The sequence below is a fragment of the Rhinolophus sinicus genome, chromosome X (genome assembly GCF_036562045.2).
Source record: "Rhinolophus sinicus isolate RSC01 chromosome X, ASM3656204v1, whole genome shotgun sequence".
NCBI classification, from domain to species: domain Eukaryota; kingdom Metazoa; phylum Chordata; class Mammalia; order Chiroptera; family Rhinolophidae; genus Rhinolophus; species Rhinolophus sinicus.
Window position 1 is genome coordinate 73,780,760 of NC_133768.1, and position 22,559 is coordinate 73,803,318.

Genomic DNA, 22,559 nt, shown 5'->3' on the forward strand with positions numbered 1-22,559 from the left:
GGACATTTTAGTTTTAATCTAATGAGTTGATTATTAGATAATCTAATTAGATAACCTGATGGCTCATTCCTTTACCTCCTTCAGGTCTTTGCTAAAATGTTACCTTCCCAGATAGACCTTCTTTTACCACCCTACTTAAAATTATACTCCTCCCACCTTCCACCACCACCATGGCACATTATCCCACTTCCTTGCCTGATTTTTCTCCATAGCATTTATCACCATTTGACATAGTACATGTTTTCTTTTTGTACATGCTTGTTGTTTCAGAATGTAAACTCCATGAGGGGTTTTTGATTGTTTACTGCTATATTCTCAGTGCCCAGAACCTGGCCTGGCCCATAAACAGTATTCAATAAATCTTTACAAATTCTTCAGGGGCTAATAATTTATAGTCCTCTCCATGCCTAGCACACTGCCTTGTATGCAATAAAGTGCACATTAATATTTGACAAAGGAACTGTGATGGAGGACTACCAACATTCTGCCTTGGAGTTTACTTCCTTCTCCACATATTCCTACACATCTGGGCCTACATTAAATTTCTGAACTTGTGAAAGTATGAAAACAGGTCAAAAGGAGAGGTCCTCCATGGACACTGCTGAAAATGGCAGGAAGAGAAAGATAGGGTGCTGCTTTGAGTATTTTCGGCCCTTGCCACTTAAACAAATCCCTTCCCATTTCTGGGTCTCAGGTTCACCGTATGTAAAATGCAGCTAGTAGACCAGATGATTTCTGAAGTCTCTTCTCTTTTTACAGTTTGTAATTATGAGCACTACAGTGTTCATAAGTAAGTTTGTATGATTCTAAAATTGTATGGTTTCTCTCTTGTAACCCATGGTTGGAATATACCTAACAAAAATGTGGTATAAGAATAAAGGCTCTCTTTGGTCCAATTAGCAAGTATCATACAAATAACAAAGCATGGTACAAAAGGCCACATTAGCAATAAGCAGATGCTGCTGCTGAGGCTCACATGAGGCAGACAGGACCAAAAACCAGGTTTTCTGATTCATTCAGGGCTCTTTATCCAAAGTCCCGTAAGTATACTAGATTTTCTTTCCTTTCCAAGGGTTAGATAAATCAGACCTTTATTGCCCAGATATTTTGACAAAGCCATACTCCTTCACTTGTTTGAACATACTTGGTCCCAGCAGTAGAAATAAAACACAGCTTTTCTCTTGCAGTGTCTGGATGATGCAGGTGGTGTGCCCTATCACTTTCCCCTTGGGACTTGCCATCCAGGCACAGGAGAGGCTGTGCGACTACAAAGGGCAAACAAACCCTTTGGATGCACCTATGCTATGGGTGTCTCTGTGATGGAAACGTGCATTAATTCGGACTGGTCCTTATACAGAGATAAAAATCATTCATGTCCAGAAACATGCAAACTCATGTTCAGAAATCTCCCCTTCATTCTGATGATCTGTGGCTGCCATCTTGATAAACAGATTTTATTTATTTATTTATTTATTTATTTATTTATTTATTTATTTATTTATTTATAAATGTACTGGGGTGACACTGGTTAGTAAATTTATATAGGTTTCAAGTGTACATTTCTGTAATACATCATCTACATATTGCATTAAATAGATTTTCTTAAAAAGAAACTAAACCAGAGGTAGACTTACGTTCTGGCGCTGAAGAAAGAAAAAAAAAACCGTGGGTGGTTTCCCGCTTGCGGAACAATCTAGCCCTCCGCGTCACCGGCATCCCTCCAACCCCAGTCAAGTGCCCAACGCTTGGGCGCTCTTTCCGAGTTCTCCCCGACTGCCAAGCTCCAGGGGGCGGGGCTATTAGCCTCGCCCCTTTCATGGCTTCCAGCCAATACCTGAGAGTGTCAGAGGCCGGCGAAGCTACAGTGAGGACCCGCCCCTCTCTGCCGCTCAGCTAATCGGGGTGTGGACTTGCCTGGTGGCCCCGCCTCCTTGGCACTGAACAATTTAGAGCCGCGCGCGGGGCGGGAATGTAAGATGGCGGAGTAGCAACGCCAAGCGGTTAGTACTGAGTCTCTGAGCCGACCTCGGTTTGCATCTCGGCAGCGGCAGTGATCACTGGGCAGAGTGTCTAGGGTAGTTGGCCAAGATGCCGAATATCAAAATCTTCAGCGGCAGTTCTCACCAGGACTTATCCCAGAAAATTGCTGACCGCCTGGGCCTGGAGCTAGGCAAGGTGGTGACTAAGAAATTCAGCAACCAGGAGACCTGGTAAGAGCGAAGCTGGGACCATGACCGGCCTCACCTGCCTGGCGACGGGGGCGACGATTGGGACGCAGAGGGTAGGGGGATGGGGCCGCCGCGTGAGTTCTGGGGGACCGCGTGTGGGGGAAGGGGCAACTCTGGGGAGCGTGCTCTACCGGCTGTATCCGTTATTTCACCTCTCGCGGAAGGGTCACATTGGTTCTCACCGTGTTGAGGGTTGGAGTCAATATGGAGCTTGAGGCGAAGCTTCTGGGTCTGAAGGCAGGGGCTGGAGGACCCAGCCTAGGGATATTGGCTGCCTAGAGCGACAGGAGGGGAAGGACGCTTAGTCGCGGCTGTGGGGACACGTGGCCTTGTGGCTTCACTGTTGAACTACTCAGGCTGGACAGGTGCCGCTTCAGCTCTTGAACCAGCTTGTACGGGTGTCAGTCCTACAACTGAGCCCTCCTGGTGTTTCTTCTAGAATCTAAGAAGCATCTTTTCAATTCGAAATTGTGCTGGGTTTGGTTTTGAGTGAAATTAACGTTATGTACTGAGGGCGCCAAAAGTATTACTGAACACTTCCTCAGATTGACTAGCGTTGGCTTTTCACATCTTCAGAATCTTAGCCTTGGAGCCATACTTAATGTTAAATCTAGTTGATCAGCTAGTGTGATGCATTAACTGCATCCTGATTGCCAGCATCTCAGCTTGAGCCATCCAGAAAATCTTAGGGAACCTTAATCCTGGAATCCTTGACCTTCCCCAGTGCAGCTACTAGTACAGATAATACAAAAGCATATTTTTTGGCAAAGTCTGTCCTGAACTTACCCACTTCTCTTGGTGCCAGATGGGAAATTTAGGAAACAGTTTTGAATGTTAAGTTAATTGAGGGAAGATAACAGAGTAGAAGACCTGGATCGCATAGTGCGTTGCAACTCAATTTTTTTTTCCTTGCCCTTCTAATTAAACTTGCTTCCCCCACCCCACTCCCACCGTCTTCCTGCACCTTGAGGCCATCTTAGAGATAACTTGGTTATCTGAGCTTTTCAGTACCCCTTCCACCTAAACATAGAATCTTCTGGTTCTGATAGGCCTACTTTGTCTTTTGTCGTTAACCCTGTTGACCAAATCAGAGCAGTGCTCAAAATCTTACAGATACCGTCATCTGTGAAGGGGAAAACTTGCACCAAACTTAATGATCAGTTAAATAAGATTGCTTTGAACATGTTTTCATAAATGCTTTTATTTCCATTTTTCTTTCTTTAAAATTATTACCAAAGTGTAACTCCCCTTATACTTTTTAGACACTGCTGATAAAAGAAAAAGCATTCATCTGGAATGGGCAGTTTCCTTTTGAATGCTTGATTATTGTGCCGCTGGTTGTGATGCAAACGATAGTGCAAACACTGATGCCATCTGTAACCAGGCAATACCTTAGTCGAAAGAGGCTAGCAAAGCTGCCGACTTCAGCTTTGACCACACCATTATGACTCATAGGCTGTAATAAAGGAGACAAAACAGGACCAGACTTTGCAAGTGGCGTATAGCTAGGGGAGGAGAATGATTTTCATTTAGAGGGTGTTTTTTTTTTTTTTTTTGGTCCCTTTAGAGAACTGTGGTTATTAAATGCTTTTCCTGTGCTTCTAGGAAAAATACAAAGACTCTTTTTCCTTGTGTTAACCCTTCACCCTCTGCATAACAAAACACACCAGAACCTGAGGCTATATTGGGAGAGCAGAGGGGAAGGACAACTTAGTTTTCTACTGATTGGTTTATCTGAATTTATCAGCAATCCCAATCTACTGAGATATTAGGCTGATTTCATTTTTAAAAAACTGGACAGTAACATGCTTGGAAACATTGGGGAAGATTAAGCCCAATGTGGAAAATTGCTGACTGGTTAGGTTTCCTTGTTTGTGGCTTAAATCAGTAGCTTTCTGGTTCCTTAGATGTTCTGAAATCCTCATAATCGAATATGTTGCCTATGGAGCTTGCCCCTCCCGCCAACCTTTGGCTTTTCTGCACTGCAGAAATGGTAACTGCTGCTCTGTGTGACTCTTGAGATCTACAGGTCGTGGACAGGGCAGCTCAGTGGGTACTGTGGGTCATCAGATGGGGGACTGCAGAGCCCATCCTCAAGTGAGACAGTTCTGCTATTTGCTACAATTTGGCAGAATCTCAGGAGTTGATGCTCTCGTGAGCAAAGTGCCTTTTCTTTTGAAGTCATCAGGATCATCCTTTGCTGTCCAGTTATTTGGGAAACATGCATACGTATAAGTGGTACGTTTCACACACACAAATATAATAGTTTAAGAGAGTTTAAAAACGTAGGCTCTGGTCTCAGAGAACCTAGAATTGTATCCTGAGGCTTTCTTTGCCTCAGTGATCTCATCTGTAAAGTAGTAACTACCCATGGAGTTCTTGTGAGGATGAACTGAGATAGGACTGAAGCTCTTAGAATACCGTCTGATGCAATAAATGTACAGTAAATGTTGGTAAGAAGGGATGGTGGTGGCACTGCAGATGATATGGAAAAAAGACATCCCAAAAATTCCACCGCCCGACTGTTCACATTTGATGTATGACCTTCCAGGTGTTTGTGTGTGTGCTCATAGACTTTTTCAAAAATGTGAGACGTGTGTATAGCTTTCTTCACTTACAATATAGTTTGAATAGTTTCTCCCCTTAATATTTAGTCGACATGGTGTGAAACAGCTTTTAAACAGTAGTTAGTTTGTCTTAATGGTTTTACCATAATTTCAGATAACCTAGTCCGTATTATTAGGTATTTTTTATCTAATGCTTTTAATATGAAAATCCTGAACATAAATCTTTGACCGTTTCTGATTATTTTCTTTCTTTTTTTTTTAGATAATTTTTATAAGAGTTTGAGCCAAACTGACTAACTGCATATGCCGGAGAGCAAGATCTCAAATGCTCCCTATTTCTGAATATTTTCTTAGGGTAAATCCCTAGAAGGGGAATACGTTAAGCTTAAAGGGTATATACCATTTTTTAGGCTTTTGAATACCTAGTGCCAAATTGCTCTCCAGAAAAGTTGAACCAATTTCCATTCTCACCAGCAATAACAACGATATTAATAATAATTAATGAATAGTGAATGCTTACGATATGCTAGTTCAGATGCTAAACACTTTATACACAGCATATTTAACCATCTCAATACTGCTATGAGGAGTTACTCTCACTATCCCCATTTTACAAGTGAAGGAACTAAGATTCAGAGGTTAAGTAACTTTCCCAAATCTGGGTATTACTGTGCTTTAACATTTTTGTTGATACAGTATCTCATTGGGCTTTTAAAACTCTTGAATTACAAAAATTTTTGACTTGATTCTCTTCAAACTTCGGTTTATTTGGTTACTCTCAATAAGCTGAGAGGGGAAAACTTAATTTTGGTTGCCTAGGATTTTCCTAAGAACTATGTCCTTTCATTAATTAATCCCATGTGTTTTGCACATGCCAACATCTCTGTCTAAATTCTTAATATTTTCTTAAGAATACCACCTGCATTTTAGATTTACTTTATTTCCTTTTTGTGTTTTTTAACATTCTGTGCTCATTCAATGCACTTATGCCTGATGCTAAAGGAAAGGGTAAAGGAGAAGTTAGTTTTCTCATTGGATGGACAAAGCCAGTCACCTGGCCTCTCCAGAACGGCTGGGAGAATGATTGGCCCAAAGCCATTTGGAGAACACACCATTAGCTAGAGGGAGAGAACAAGGCCTGTTATCCTTCAAATAACTAAACCAGGCCTTTCTTCCTGATATATTATGTTAAGAGCAAACAGGTTTTAGGTAGGCATAAGTGTTGTACCATCAATCACTGCCTAACGTATCTCTTAGAGGAAGCTATAATAATAATATTAAGATTTCTTGAGGGTTCATTGAACAGTTGATTGACCAAGCTGTATGACCTGAGGGTAGTTCATGGGCTTTTAAAGGCTTTGTGAACATCTGTATCATATAATCCTAAAAAAAAATGCTAATGGAGGGAAAGATTGGTCTGTATTAGTGAATTTAGAATTACACACAGTAGAACAAGCACTATCCTTGTTTACTTGCACCACTTCGTTAAATAACTTTTTCAAGTTATTAGATGGATTCCTGGTGGTAACATGCTGCTTCTGTGCTTGAGGGGAAGTTTTAGTCTAGGTTTGGCTTTGGGAAATGGCTGAACTGTTGGTTAATTATCATCAGGTGATAACACAGAAATGGCACTAGTGATTGTGGTGGGTGGTAACTGGTGATTTTTTTAAGAATTATTTTTCAAACCTTATGTAAAGTTAGAATGAATATAATTTTTAAAGGAACACCTCTGTTAAAGCTATGTATTTAGCAAATTCTCTCTGTTGTTGAACTTGGCAGTGATAATTTTATAATACCTTACCTGCTTTCAAGAAAGGATTTGAAGTGTGTTTCATGATAGTCAACATGCAAAAGGTTCATTAAGTAGATACTCTAGAAACCTTATAGAACAAAGTATGATAGTAATTGTGCCAAGAATTTGGCATAAAGTGATTACTGAAGTTTAGTGTTACTTTAACTGTATCCCTTTCTGGCAGCCAAAGGGATAAAGGCATATGCAATGGATTATGTAGTTTTTATTTTCATAAAACTCTTTAGAAACTTTCAGGCACAAAATTCTAAGAATTTCATGGGTAAGGATCCTTAAATAATTATATTGAGTAACATAATGGACGATATAAGGAATTTTGTTAGTAGTTTTTGTATTGAATCTGATAGTTGAAGCGTTTATAAAGACAGATAAGCCATCATGGACTAAGTCTGTTGTTTCCTAGTCTTACTTGATAACAGGAAAACTGGAGAATGGTCAATTAGCCCATCCCTTGCTACATGTTGTCTTGGCTCAATTGTCAAACTGCCGTTCCCTAGCTCCTAATCAAACAACCTGACTCTGGCAAGTGACTGTCTGTGTACTTGACTGAAAGAAGAGCCACAGGCTTCCAGTACCAGATGACTTTTTATTAGAGGACACAGTTGACTTTTTATTAGAAATCAACATGCCTGACTTTTGTTCTCCCCCAGGGGAATGAAGATCTCGGTCAAGGAAGTGACGTGTGGGGGATGACTGTGGGTGAGGTTCAAATTTTCTTTGAGTTTTGAAGTGGCTCAAATATTTGAGGTACTTGGTCAGGACCCTAGAGTTGTGCACCATAATACATAGGAGGGACCCTTTTATCCTGTAATCTCTTAAAAGGGCAGGGAGTGTTAGTCCCTCTAAGCTACCACTGCCTCTTGTCATTGGGCCTACCACAACGAGTACCTTGCAGAATACACTCACCTCCATGAAGGGTTATTTCGTCCTTTCTACTTTTGCTTTTTTTAATTTTAATAATATATTTATCCCAGTATATCCAAAATATTACAGTTTTAACATGTAATCAATATAAAATTTGAGATAGTTTTCCTTTTATATATACTGTGTTAGCAGGAAGGTATGTATTTTAGGGAGTGCCCTTCTAGATGCTAGATGGGATGCTGGCTGATTCCTGATGGCTTAATAAAGCCAACTAGATCGTCAAAAAACAAAGTGTATATTTTACACTTGCAGTACGTCTCAATTCAGTTCCTCAGTCACACTAGCCACATTTCATGTGCTCAGTAACCACGTGAGGTCAGTGACTCCCATGTGGGGCAGCACCATTCTAGGGCCTACACTTTGGGAAACATGCAAGCCGCTCTTCTAGAAAGCCCTTCTTGGCTCCCTCCAGCCCATCCATTTGAATTATGAAGACTGTCTTCAGAAAGCAATTTTGGCATTTGGCATAGTTGACGTTGCTGACAGACTCGGTTGTTTCTCAAGGCTGGTCAGTTCAGCTGGGTCCACAAAATTGCTATATTGTTCATTATATTGCTCAGTATTGCTATTTCAGGATCCCACCATAAAATTCTTTGTAGCTGTCACCTCCTATTGGGCCCATCAAGTTGTGGTTCTACCACAGAATAAGTATCTTATCTGTCAGCTGAGTATCTGTAAAAGGGTATGAACAGATTTGTCAAAACCTTTTGAGGAAACATGTTGGACCCACGTGCCTCTAGCATGAGGGACTATAAAAGTCAATCTTCTAAATTTTCACAGTAAGCAAGCCTGCAGATGGTTCAGACATTCTGTCTAAAGTGAGTGGATCCAAGAGGCAGCCTAACCCTGAGGGACATTCGTTCATTCACTCTTTGTGTGATATTGACACTCGCTGGCTGGGAGACAGATGAACATTACAGATCTGGTCCCTGTCTTCGTGGAGCTTGCATTCTGGTGGAGGAGACAGGCAATAAAGAAGTGCATGAAAAAAATAAGGTGATAAGAAATTGTGATAAGTGTTCCGAAGGGAATAACTAGGGTGATGAAAGAATAAGTGGGGAGGGTCATGTTATTTAATTTTATTGTGGAACATTCCAAACATGCAGAAGTAGAGAGAATAGCATAATCCCACCTACCCTATCCCCCATGTACCCATCACCCAATCTAGTTTATGGCAGTTTATGGCTAATTGTGTTTCACCTATTCCCTCTCCATACACCTGCCTGCAATTGAATTATTTTGAAGCAAACCCAGGTATTATGTCACCCATATATGTTTTAGTAGACACAATACCATTTTCTTGCCTAAAAATACTAACAGTAATCTTTTCATATCAAATAACTAATGTTTAAATTTCCTTGTCTCATAAATGTGTTTTTTTGTTTTTAGTTTTACAGTTTGCTCAAATTGGTATGCAAAGAAAGTCCATACAGTGCTATTGGTTCGTATTTATTTTTAAGTCACTTTTAATCTGATAGGTTCTCAGGCAAGTCACTTTTTTTTTTGTTTGTTTGTTTTAATTTTATTTTATTAAATTTATTGGGGTGACAATTATTAGTAAAATTACATAGATTTCAGGTGTACAATTCTGTATTACATCATCTATAATTCCCATTGTGTGTTCATCACCCAGAGTCAGTTCTCCTTCCATCACCATATATTCGATCCCCCTTACCCTCATCTCCAACCCCCCACCCCCCGCCCCCCTTACCCTCTGGTAACCACTAAACCATTGTCTGTGTCTATGAGTTTCTGTTTCTCATTTGTTTGTCTTGTTCTTTTGTTGTTTTTGGTTTATATACCACATATCAGTGAAATCACATGGTTCTCTGCTTTTTCTGTCTGACTTGTTTCGCTCAGCATTACTCTCTAAAGATCCATCCATGTTGTCACAAATGTTCCTATATCATCTTTTCTTACTGCCGAATAGTATTCCATCGTGTATATATACCACAACTTCTTTATCCATTCATCTATCAAAGGACGTTTTGGTTGTTTCCATGTCTTGGCCACCGTAAACAAAGCTGCAATGAACATTGGAGCACACGTGTCTTTATCTCTAAATGTTTTCAGATTTTTTGGGTAGATACCCAGGAGAGGGATTGCTGGGTCATATGGCAGTTCTATTCGTAATTTTTTGAGGAACCTCCACACTGCCTTCCATAGCGGCTGCACCAGTCTGCATTCCCACCAACAGTGTATGAGGGTTCCTTTTTCTCCACAGCCTCTCCAACACTTGTTACTATTTGTCTTGTTGATGATCGCCATTCTGACTGGGGTGAGGTGATATCTCATTGTGGTTTTGATTTGCATTTCTCTGATGATTAGTGATGTTGAGCATTTTTTCATATGTCTATTAGGCAAGTCACTTTTAATAAGATGGTCAGGGAGGATATTTTGATTGGAGACCTGAGAAATGAACGAGCGAGGTATAGGAAGAACATTCCAAGTAGTGGGAAGAATGAATTGTAAATTCACATGCAATTTTAAGAAATAATATGGAGAGCCAGTTGTACCCATTACCCAGTTTTCCCAAAGTCCCAAAGTAGTTTTTCCAGACTACAGTTTTCTTGCACAGCTATGGTATAACGCATCAAGCAGGATATTGACACTGATGCAGTCAAGATACAAAAAGTTTTCTATGGCAAGGATCCTTCCTGTTACCCTCTTGTAACCACACCTACCCTTCTCCCCCTCTGTAGTTTTCCTTTTTATATTGCCTCTCTCTGCTTTGGTATCTGGGTAATACCAGCCTCATAAAATGATTTGGAAAACAATCCCTCCTCATCTGTTTTCTGGAAAGGATTGTGCAGAATTCATGTTCATTCTTTAACTGGTAGAATTCTCCAGTGAAGCTGTTTTAGGTCAGTCTTCCTGGAGGTTTATCAATTTTATTGAGTCCCCTTCCCCCAAGAACCAGCTTTTGGTTTCATTGGCTTTTCTTATTGCTCTACTCTTTTCAATTTCATTGATTTCTACCCTTATGGTTATTTTCTCCTTTCTGCTTACTTTGGGTTTTACATTTCCCATTTTCTAGTTTCTTGACGTAGGAACTTAAATTATTGATTTGATCAAATAAGGCACTTTTAACATAAGGATCTCTAGTATAAAATATTTCTTGAATTTAGTGCATGAAGGTTTGTCTCCAGATATCACAAACTAATGTGTTTTCCTTTTTGTTCTAGCTACCAGTAATCTCAGCTTCCCTGTTCTAATTGGTTTCTGGTTTGATTTTTTTTTTTTACCATTTGCCTTTATTTTTCTTGCTTCATAATATAAACTAACCCCATTCTTTTCAAATGTAGCATCCTTACCATTGTTACTTGGCTTGGAAAGGAATAAATATTAAATAACAATTATCGCCTAATAATTAAACAATAATTATCAGCTTCTTCTGGCAATGGAATTATCTCTTGTTGAAGAAATTTTTCTCTTGGTCAATAGGTGTCATCAACCATTCTGGTTTACATCTCATCTACACATATTACATACGCATGCACCTATGTGCACCCACAAATACCCCTCACCTAGAGGATTCATAGGGAAGATGGTGTTGTTTTGAGGTGTCACAGAGTTTATTTTTTTAATCATTAGTTATTCTTGGTAAGGATCTGAGTATAGATACGAAAACTTTCATTTTGTGATAAAAGATAGCTGTACTCCATAGTTATAGTAACTTCCTGTGGAATTTTTTAAAAACAAGACTTACTGATTGGGCCAGAGTACAGTTAGCTTAGAATGAGGGCAAGGACCACATCTGTTTTACTCTCCATTGTATCCCTGGCGCCTACCGCAGTGACTGGCATAGGAACTTTTTTTTTTTTTTTTTTTTTTTTTTGAGTGAACTGGCCCATATGGTAAGTGTGGTGCGATCTTCTGTGGAAGGCATCATTATAGAACCGTAGTGATTCATTCCTTATACGATCTTTCTACTTTTGTTATATGTGGATTGTGACAGTCACAGATGCTGTATCAAATTTGCATTCACATGTTATGTACCTGAAATGAGATATAAGCCGCCTAACTGAAATTGTGTTTCAATTTCTTGTGAGTACTTTAGCCAGTCTTTTTCATGTTGTGTCCCATATAAAAATAGGTAATATTTGTGTAGTGCACTGGAGTAAACTGGGGCAGTAGACTGCTTCTGGTACAAGGGCTCCTCCAGGGAGCCTCCTGACGTCTGAGGGGATCAACGTCCACATGCAGGTGTAACCCCTTCATAGCGTACTAGTAGGGAAGCTATGCTTTTTTGGCTTGACTGTGTGTGGAAGTATAGTTCATATAGTGCTTTCAAATCGATTGTTTTTATTGTCCTTCCTTTCCTGGTTGTAGCGTGGAAATTGGCGAAAGTGTACGAGGAGAGGATGTCTACATTGTTCAGAGCGGCTGTGGTGAAATTAACGACAATCTGATGGAGCTTTTGATTATGATCAATGCCTGCAAGATTGCTTCAGCCAGCCGCGTCACGGCCGTGATACCGTGCTTCCCTTACGCCCGGCAGGATAAGAAGGATAAGGTAGGAGCATAATCTCCTTTATGAAACAAGTTTGTTTTTTGTTTTCTTAAATCAGGGGAAGCATGAGCACTGGCCAAAGTTCCAAACAATCCCTTCAGCATCAGATATACATTTGGAGAGTATTATTTCTCGCATTCTGGTAGGAATTACCGAATTTTCAAAACAGTCAATATGTAACTGGTATAAAGCAACACATTTGCAGTCTGTATATTTTATTCCAGTCATACGTATATGACTTTATTAGCTCACTGCTGTTTTTCAATTGTATCAGTGAGACTTAAGTACCAGCTTCCATGGAACAGAATTTTTTTTTAACTGTGGTAGATCCTCTGGGACCCTTTTGGGGTTGTCGTTGTGACCTCTTCATAAAACTTGAAGTCTGTTACATGAATACTTGGTCTCATTATACACACGCACACACATACACCTCACCTTGTTTATCTGGTACATATTAGAGGATAAGGCATATACGTAAAACTTTGCAAGTCTATTTTCTATTGTCATCAGTGCCCAATTTTACATACAGTGCCTGGGAGAAGGCCAGATGTTTTATCCCAATAGAGTACGGTGCTCCTACAGAGTGTAGAGTAAAGGGCATGGGCTTTGCCATTTTACAGTACAGCAGATGTGTTTACCTGTTACTTAAGGGGCTTGAGGTCACTAGAAGGTTGACCTCCAGATGATAATTTACAACATAAACTCTGGTATCTTCAAATATTGACATGTTAGATGTTATACAGTTTTGACTATATATGTGTTAAAAGAGATTTTAAGAAAATTCTTTCAAAAAAGACGTAAGTCTGCCTAATTTAAATGGAGCACTGGAAACACTTGAATAGACTGAAAATATGTACATTAAGTTAAGAAAATGAAAGGTAGGAAGGTATTTCCTTATACTAAATACGTATCCTGAGTTGGAAAAGTGATGTTCAACCTAGTATTTATACTAGATTGTGATCTACTCAGTCAGTGGCCATGTCACTTTCTCTGGATTTTCTGCGTGGCACAGTGCCTTAAACATGGTAAGTAGGTGCACAGTAAATAAAGGCTGCTTCAGCAAAGGAGTTCTTTCTCTAATTGGCTTTTTGGATTTTTTTTTCTCCCCTCCATTTAGAGCCGTGCTCCAATCTCAGCCAAGCTTGTTGCAAATATGCTCTCTGTAGCAGGCGCAGATCATATTATCACCATGGACCTGCATGCTTCTCAAATTCAGGTATCATCAGTAGAAGTTAAATATTAGCTTAGAGATTTTTAGGAGTTAGAAAGGGGGGAGGAGAGGACTGATAATGCTGAAGACTGCAGAGAAGAAAAAACTGCTCAAGTACAGCTCAAACTAGACCTTTTAAACATTCTCACTTTAAGCTTAGTTTATGGTCTTAGTCATTTGGGGTGGTTGGAAAGGGAGGCAGTCATATATTCCGGGCAGAGTAGGCTTTGGGTTCCGACCTAGTTTGAATACTGGCTCTGATGATTACTAGCTTTATAACCTTGGGCAGATTATTTGAGTTATGAATATACACTGCTTTGTTACTGTGAGTATTAAGTAAGATATTAAATTCATAGTATAATACCTGGCTGATGACAGGAACCAAATAAATGGGAGCTGTTAATGTCATCATTAAATTTAGAGGCACAGATATTGCAACCTACTTTCTAGCATAAACTCAGAGTAAGGGGAACAGAATGCCACCTTATGTTTATACATTTTAAAGAGACTTTCAAATCGTTACCATTGGAGGCTTACGGCATTCCAGTGAGTTATATAGGGCAAATGATTATACCCATTTCACAGAAGAGGAACACAACTAATCTATAGCAACTAGTACCGTGTTTCCCCAAAAATAAGACGGGGTCTTATATTAATTTTTGCTCCATTAGGGCTTATTTTCAGGGGACGTCTTATTTTTTTCATGTACAACAATCTATATTTATTCAATTACAGTCATGTCATCTTCTGGAATGTTGTCATAACTTACTAAATGCGTCCTTCATGCTGAGATCTTAACTGGTGCTTATCTTCGGGGTAGGTCTTATTTTCGGGGAAACATGGTATTAGAACACAGATCTGGCTTCTAGTTACTGTTATTCATTATAAATATCTTCCACTAAGTTTATATGCCGTAGCATCTCTAACTGGTTTACCAGTTAGCTTTTGCTCCTGAAGCCAGGCCAACATTTATTAGCATGAAGTAGTAAGTATTTATTACCTTGTGAGTCTGCACATTGGCTGGGTAGTTCTGGTCTTGGCTTTACATGGACCTTTTTCCCAAGGGTTCACTCATGTGGCTGTGGTCAGTTGTGGGTTACCAGGGGCTGGCGTTGCCCATCGTGCCTGGGCTCTCTTGCATAGCCTGGATTTGAGGAGGCCATTTTTAGCCTCCCACACTGAGTATGCCCTCTACTCAGTCTGAATGGTGCAGGAAGGTATTCTTTGGACAAGTCACTATTTTCTTTGTGTTAGTCATTTATAAATGGAAGAGAAGGAACACAAAGCAAAACTGACCCAGCTCCTTCCTACAGGGATTTTTTGATATCCCTGTGGATAATTTGTACGCAGAGCCCGCTGTCCTGAAGTGGATAAGGGAGAACATATCTGAGTGGAGGAACTGCACTATTGTCTCGCCTGATGCTGGGGGAGCTAAGAGGTAAGAGGTTGTTTTTTTACCTGTTTTTTTTTAAGTTTATTGGGGTGACAGTGGTTAGTAAAGTGACATAGGTTTCAAGCATTTGACAAGATACAGCATCCATTTATGATTAAAATGCTTAATAAAATAGGTATAGAAGGAAAATACCTCAATATAATAAAGGCCATATATGACAAACCCTCAGCTAATCTCATAATTAGTGGTGAAAACCTGAAGCCCTTTGCTCTATGTTCAGGAACATGACATGGCTGACCCCTATCACCTCTGCTTTTCAATATAGTATTGGAAGTTCTCGCCAGTGCAACCAGGCAAAAGAAAGAAAATAAAAGAGATCTGAATTGGGGCTGAAATTTGTATTATTCTGTACTGGAAAAATCTTTCAGACAGTTGTCAGAAAGCGATGCTTTTCTATCCAAGTGACAGATTTTAAGTAGTACTTCAGAATGGATGTACCAGTAGCTGGGACACAGGCTGGATATAGTTTTACTCACTTCTCTTTCCTGGCCCGAGTAACTACCTGAAAGACAAGGCAGCAGCAGAGGGGCCCTAAATAGTTTGGTACCTATTGTTGGCCTGACTGTGACCCATTAGTAACTTGGCCCCGCAGACCTAACAATACTGCTGGGAACCTATAGGGAAATGGGGGAGGAAATTTGGTTTTCTAATGAGCAGCACCTGCTGTCAAACCACATGATAATAGTGGACAAGTAACTTTTACATACCTCTTAATGCTGTTGTTGGTTAGATCATTTTGATCCTTTGGATTAAAGTATTAAGCAGGAAGGAAAATAAGGCGTGATAATTTTATTTAAAGCCCAGACCTTAACATTTTAAACAAACTGCCAGGGATTACCAGTTGCAATATTTTACAGCTCACATGGTGCTAAGAGCTTTTTATTTCCTTAGTGGGTCACTCAGTAATGCATTCAAAAGTGACACATGCTCTACTTGTTGTGGAAATAGAATGAAAAGCTACAAAACACAGATGATTAGGAAAAGCTAATTCAGATCTCTCTACAAGCCATTCAAATCTTCAATGACTGTTTCTCAACAATCTCTTTATTTCAGTAACTTCAACAGTACTGATAAGCTGAGAACTTTGAGTTCCATTATCCAGCCAGACGTATGGCTTTGTCAGGCTATGTAATCGCTGGTTACCATCTGTAATACTAGAGACAGCCTAAAAAAGATTCCCCTAATAGTGGTTGTCATACTTGTCTTAACTTGTGCATTATTTTCACATCTTGCTATGGGACTTAGAAAACAGTCACATCTGAAATAAACAAGCAGGATTTTCTTTCCAAAGTTGGGTACAGAAAAATTGCCTTTAGCAGATGATGTGGGTTTTTTGGTTTATAATTTTCTTATAGTGATGGAGTATTTTCAAAGTGAGTGGCCCTCACTTCTGTGTTGGCAGGATTTGGAGTTCAGATCCCTGTGCAGTTGTGACTTGTACATGGTTTCTCCCCTCAAGGGCACAGGTAGTGACTTTTTCTAGTCCTTTATGCTTTGTCGATCACTAAGTTTGTTGCTGTTAAGCATGGATTGGGATGCTTGAAGTAACCGTGCCTTTCTCTTGGATGAATCATCATTCCAAGCAGATTGGTGACTAGATGTTATGTGCCCACGAGGTAGTAATGGAGAGCACAGGGTGTGGCTTATTTAGATCAGGGTACAGTGTCTACTGGGTTGTGGCTCAAATCTTGTGTGTTCTCTATTATGTGGTCACACGTTCTCCCCTGTCTAGCACAAACTCAGATACGTGACCATTGTCAGAAGGGAAATAGGACAGAGTGCTCTGGTTGGACCAGTACATTCAAAACAAAGCCCCAAAGTACAGGCCTCGTCACACACGAGGACGGCACAGTCGGGCACGGATGTACATGTCACTGGGGCCACAATGTCATTTACTGAATGTATTTCTGTTTGCGTGAATCATGTGGTACTCTGACACCAGACAGATTTGTCTTCTGTCTCACCTGGTCTGCTTTGTATTTTCTTGTAATTAAAAAAAAAAAGAAAACCTATTTTGATTTGGAGATACTTTGGCTGTACAGTGAGGTGCCCCGTTTGCCCAGTTAATTGGTATAACTTTCTTTTTAGCCGTCATTAAAGGAACTCCCAAGCTTGGTGCCCAGGTACAGTTGACATTGACAGTTGGTGGATCACTGGAGGGAGTGTGATGAGGGCACAGGCATTGGAACAGGCTGGCTACTCCTCCTCTTCTGCCAGGTTCAGTCGCACTTCTCAACCCATCCGCATGTCAAACTGGGACAGTCTGCACTGCTGGCATTAGTTAACCAAATCTTCTCTCTCTTCCCTTCTGCTGCGAATTCATTAAATGAACGTGCCTTAGCATTATGCTGCTTCCTGGAACTGGTGAGCGCATATGTCTATCCCCTACTGTAAGGCAGAATGGATTCTAATTTATATTCATAAATTGCTCTCAGGATATGGAGGCATTAGTCTATAAAAGCCAGTTGTGATGTCAATAAATTATAGTTGTTTTCTTCCAGCCCTGGGAACTGTTGGGTTTCATGTTTTCTCCCTCAGAAAACAAGCACATTCTTCAGTTCATTTCTTTTGTCTTAGGAGCCACTCTCCCCAGGTTTTAACTGTGAATACCTGCTTTTGCAGAGTGACCTCTATTGCCGACCGATTGAATGTGGACTTTGCCTTGATTCACAAAGAACGGAAGAAGGCCAACGAAGTGGACCGCATGGTGCTGGTGGGAGACGTGAAGGACCGGGTGGCCATCCTAGTGGATGACATGGCTGACACTTGTGGCACAATCTGCCATGCAGCTGACAAGTGAGTGCTGAGCAGTGGGGCTGGTGGTTAGAAGTAAAAGCTGACAGCTGTCTGAGTGCCTTAAGCCGGCTGATTCTTTTGGGAACTGAATTGAGATGATATCTAGCTTTGGGAGTTTTTCATCACCCGAGGCTTGAATCGCAGTATGTATAAATTGATGAGTGCTCTTTCTCCCCCCACCAGATTTCCTTAGTTTTTTTGTCTTTTTATTTTGCTAAATGATATATAACATAAAGTTGGCCATTTTAACCATTTTAACTGTACGGTTCAATGGCATTAGTTACATTCATACTGCTGTACAGCTATCACCACTATATTTCCAAAATTTTTTCATCACTCTGAATACTCTACTTTTGATAGTTTTTTTTAAAGAAGTTAAGGTAGAAATCCACAGGCCTAAGCAGACAAAAATATACTGGGGGTGCCAAAAAAATGTATACAAGTGGACACTGGTCAGCGTTGCTCAAGCAGTAGTTCACTGTAATCAGAAGTGTCTGGACACTGATGGTAACCACTTTGAGCATCTCTTGTAATTGCAGAAGTCAAACGTGACTTGTATTCATCTTTTGTTATCAGTATGTATTGAGTATTACAATTTTAATACAGTTTTCCTTTCTTAAAATGTGTATACATTTTTTTTGGCACCCTCTGTATTCTCATGTTTATATTTTACCTAAGCCTAAAACACTAGTCTTACTTCTTAGTAAGTAAGACTCCTAACTTCATTCAAATTACTTTCCATCTCTTGCATGCACTGTTCTAAAATGCCTCCCTTCTGTTCTCTCTGCTGCCAGTCACAGGTCTCCTACCTCCTCAGTCCATCTTTCATTTTTCATTTTGCCATTCCACTTGCAAATCTTCCTAAAACCTAAGACTAGATTCCATCAGTCCCCCCTTTAAAATTTAAGTGCTTACAATCCAAGCCACTATAGACAGCACTGTTTCTCATATTCTCATAACTTTTTTTTTTAACCTCCAAGTGTGCCTTGCACAGGGCCTGGCATATAATGGGTGCCAAAAAAGTATTTGTGTGCTGAATGAGGCCTGATTTGGATCTTGGAGTATTCATAAAATTCCTTTTGCTCTAGTATTAGTAAGGTAATGCTAATTGCTATACCACATCAACTCCCTGAAATGTCAGTGGCTTAACATGATACAGTTTCTTGTTCATGGCGTACTCCAATGCAAGTATTCCTCTTTCAGTCTTCTGGCACTGCATCAGTGCCTTCCAAGAATCCTTTAAAATATGGCTTCCAAGAATCCTTTCAAAGACATTTACTTCCATTTTGGCCATCCAAAAAGGGAAAAGAGCATGGAAAGATTGCTCACCTATGGAATAATTTTATAAGCTCAGCCAGGAAGTGGTGCCCACATTTTGATAGCCAGAATTAAGTCACATGGCCACACCTAACTATGCAAGGGAGGCTGGGAAATGTAGTCCAGCTGTATGCCCAGGGAGAAGAGGAAATAGATTTTGTTGAATGTAGCAGTCTGCTACAGCTCTTTTACATGAATCCAAACCTATTCAGATAAGTTCTTAGTCCATTTCTCTCTCCTTGGTATGGATTCAGTTGTGGCCCCCTGAAATTTATACATTGAAGCCCTAACCCCCAATGCAATGGTATTTGGAGATAGGACCTTTGAGAAATATTTAAGTTTAGATGAGGTCATCAGGGTGGGGTCCTTATGATGCGATTGGTGCCCTTAATAAAAGACCAAAAAGCTCACTGCCCCCCTTCTCCCCATGCATGTGTACACACAAAGAGGTCAGAGTGGTTGTGTGAATACACAGGGAGATGATAGGAGCCAACAAGCCAAGAGACACCTGCCTTGCCACCACCTTGATCTTGGACGTTGCAGCCTCCAGAAGTATGAGAAATAAAATTCTGTTTAAGCTATGGACTGTGGCATGGCAGCCAAGCTGATTAATACACTGCTCCTTCCTAACTCAGATTCTATAGTGACAAGATGAACCCAAATCAACTCTGCTTTTTCCTATAGACTTCTCTCAGCTGGAGCCACCAGAGTTTATGCTATCTTGACCCATGGCATCTTTTCTGGCCCAGCCATTTCTCGCATTAACAGCGCATGCTTTGAAGCAGTAGTAGTCACCAACACCATACCTCAGGAGGATAAGATGAAGCATTGCTCCAAAATACAGGTGAGGGCAAGATTCTTGCAAAACAAAACTCCACCGAAGCATTCAGGAGGTGGTTACATATGTCGAATTACCAGATTTCCTGCTTTGTTCTTAAGGGTTTAGTCTGTCATCAGGACCTATGATCCAAAAGTAAAACAAAAACGTGTGTTTAAAAATTCAGATTGCTCTACCATGTTTCCCCAAAAATAAGACCTAGCCAGACAATCACTTCTAATGAGTCTTATGGAGCAAAAATTAATATAAGACCCAGTATTATATTTATTATATTATATTATATTATATTAATTATATTATAGTAAAGACCCAGTCTTATAGTAAAATAAGACATAATGTGAAACCTTTAAACTGATGGTATACTCCTTAGAACTCCAGAGTCTCTCAAAGTTGCTCTGAAAACAACCTAACTTAATTACCTAGTGTTCTTGTTAAAATGCAGATTACTTTGCTCCATTCAAGACCTGCAAAACCAGAGGTCCTGGGACCACTGCTTTAAAGTAATTCTCCAAGTAATTGTTAAACACTCAATTTTGAATGCTGAATATATTTTAAAGACAAGGCCTTTGTTTAATTATGTGTATAGTAATCTATTAGCTTTCTGACATATATAGAATTGGAGGGTTGATGCCCCATTCTTAAGGATTTTTTTTCAACTTAAATATATATTTTTTTCATTCCTAAGAATTTTTAGATGCCAACGTGCCATCATCTTGGTGAGTCTGAGTTAGAACTTTTCATCCATTAGCATTTTGACTATCCTATGTGGTTATATTTAAAATGTTATGAGGAATGGGTGCCAGCTCACGAGGGGAAACAGCACAGTGCAGCAGTCTTAAGAGGAAGAACTCTCATTAACTGCTCAGCGGTGTGCAAACTGTCCTGTCATCTGTGTCTGTGATACTAACCTGGTGCTTTTCTTGCCTTTCTAGGTGATTGACATCTCCATGATCCTTGCAGAAGCCATCCGGAGAACTCACAATGGGGAATCTGTTTCCTATCTGTTCAGCCATGTCCCTTTATAATAGAATAACTCCTGAGGCTTTTAAAAAATAAAATGAACACCACTCCTTGTTTTCCCTTGGTATTTGATGAAAAACTCAGCAGAAGACCCAGCTTGCTCCAGTAGCTTTCTACATCCCATATCAGGTATATTAGTGTTTCTCCAAAATCAGGGAAAAACAGATTGAGACTAACTGCTCAGGTTTCCTACCTGCATTGTCTTATTCTGGCTTCTTTGATTTTGTGAGCCTTGCAGCTCTAACTACAGCTCAGTGGCTGCAACATTTCAGACTTTGAAGGGTGTTGTATTGGGGGTGTTTGAATGTTTTGGGGGAAGTTCAGACTATTTCACATGTGAATACTTTAGGGTTTCCTTGGTTCAGAACTACTAGCAGCAAATCCAACCTAATGCCCCCCCACCCCACCCCCCGTCGCTCACACACACACACACACAAACAACATGTGACAAGTTCTCTAAGGTCTATGCTAAATTACAAGAGCTGTAGGCAGCCCAGAACCCAGCTTTGGTAACTGAGCCCCTTTAAGGCAGGCAGCTCTTGGTGGGTGGTGGAGGGGGCAGGGGGGAGCTGACGAAAGATAGCACACAGTGCAGCGGATGCTTCTGGAGGAAAAAACCTGATCCATAACCCTCTGCTTGGAGACTTCTGCTTAGAGGCTTTTGTACCTATTCCTTCTCTGTTTGGCTTGACCTTCAACCATCTTGACCTTTTCCTGGCCAAATATCTTCTTGGGCCCAAATGAACATTGTACTAAAGTCTTCTGGAAAGCAAACCTCATTTCTTGCTATGTATTCTTTAACATTTACACAAGGTTATTTCGCTGTAGCTTAATCTTCCTTAGCCCACTACCACCATGGTAGAAGGTTCTAGGTGGTATTGTAGTGCCTTTTGATTAATTTAAATATTTAATTTGCATTTTTCTTCCTTGGATCTGTTTGGCCTCTCAAATGACCTGAGGTTTCTGTTAAAAAGATTGATGTCACTAGCTCTTGTAGAGGAAACTAATAAAGTATTTGTGTTGTGTGACCGTGGGTCTATATCATATTTGTACTGCTCTGTCTGCCAAAGGTTTCGTTTAGGTGTCTTGCTGCCCAATGATACTTATTCTTTATTTCCAAACTCTTAGCCACATTATTAAGCCAAGATAAGATATTGGCAGCAGTTTTATCCAACTTAAGATTTCTGGGGTTTATGTAGAACTATATATATACTGTAATTCTATGCAATATACCTGAATTACAGGCTGTATAATGCCTGCTGGATGTCTGGTTCTTATTCCTGGGGAGAGCAATTAGGTATTTTCTTATTGGAAAAGAATAGTTTATATAATTCATTTTGAACCAATTTTGCCAAATATGGTAAAATTTCCCTACATCAGTAGTTGACATACATTTGGTATTTAATTTCAGCCCTTCTAAATAAATATCTGGGGAAGGTAAATGTGCAAAACTTAAGAATGAATTATAGTGCATTCCAAAGTTTTAAGTGAGTTTCTTTGCGTTTCACCAAATAAGGGCTTTTATTTGGGGAAGCTACATGCTTCTGGGGCTTTGTGAAGAGTGCTCCCTTATCTTTGAAGCCTGGTTCTGGTTTGTTTTTGCTTTATGTTGAATATTGGGATATCTGTTTTACAATGAGTCTTTTGAAGAAGTGATTCAGAAGGGACGGAAGTGAGATATGAAAAGTGTGGCTCTAACCCTCTAGTCCTCTCTCACCCCAAATCTTTGTTCTGGGAGAAGCTGACATGGAGCATCAATGTTGTAATTTGCTGATAATGCTATTTCCTGAAGTATTGAATCAGTTGATCAGGGTTTGCCATGTCAGAAGATTTTGACATAAAACATACTGTGCCCCGCCCCCCTTGGGTAATCCAGGTCCTTG

The 22,559-nt window shown here is 40.1% G+C and overlaps 1 protein-coding gene across 1 annotated transcript; it reads left to right on the forward strand.

The window, feature by feature from the left end:
• The first annotated feature begins 1,958 nt into the window (after positions 1 to 1,958).
• Positions 1,959 to 21,704, forward strand: PRPS1 (phosphoribosyl pyrophosphate synthetase 1). The gene is made up of 7 exons (XM_019715220.2): positions 1,959 to 2,210; positions 11,862 to 12,045; positions 13,160 to 13,258; positions 14,566 to 14,690; positions 17,328 to 17,501; positions 19,503 to 19,662; positions 20,589 to 21,704. Exons 1-7 carry the CDS (start codon positions 2,089 to 2,091, stop codon positions 20,679 to 20,681), a joined length of 957 nt encoding a protein of 318 aa, XP_019570779.1. The 5' UTR covers positions 1,959 to 2,088; the 3' UTR covers positions 20,682 to 21,704.
• The last annotated feature ends 855 nt before the right edge of the window (positions 21,705 to 22,559 follow it).

What these genes read in the sequence shown, in the direction of transcription:
- PRPS1 (XM_019715220.2), top strand. Translation starts at nt 2,089, where the DNA reads ATGCCGAATATCAAAATCTTCAGCGGCAGTTCTCACCAGGACTTATCC. An exon ending in TTCAGCAACCAGGAGACCTG is followed by an intron (nt 2,211 to 11,861) that starts GTAAGAGCGAAG and finishes TCCTGGTTGTAG; the next exon opens with CGTGGAAATTGGCGAAAGTG. An exon ending in ATCTGCCATGCAGCTGACAA is followed by an intron (nt 17,502 to 19,502) that starts GTGAGTGCTGAG and finishes TTTTTCCTATAG; the next exon opens with ACTTCTCTCAGCTGGAGCCA.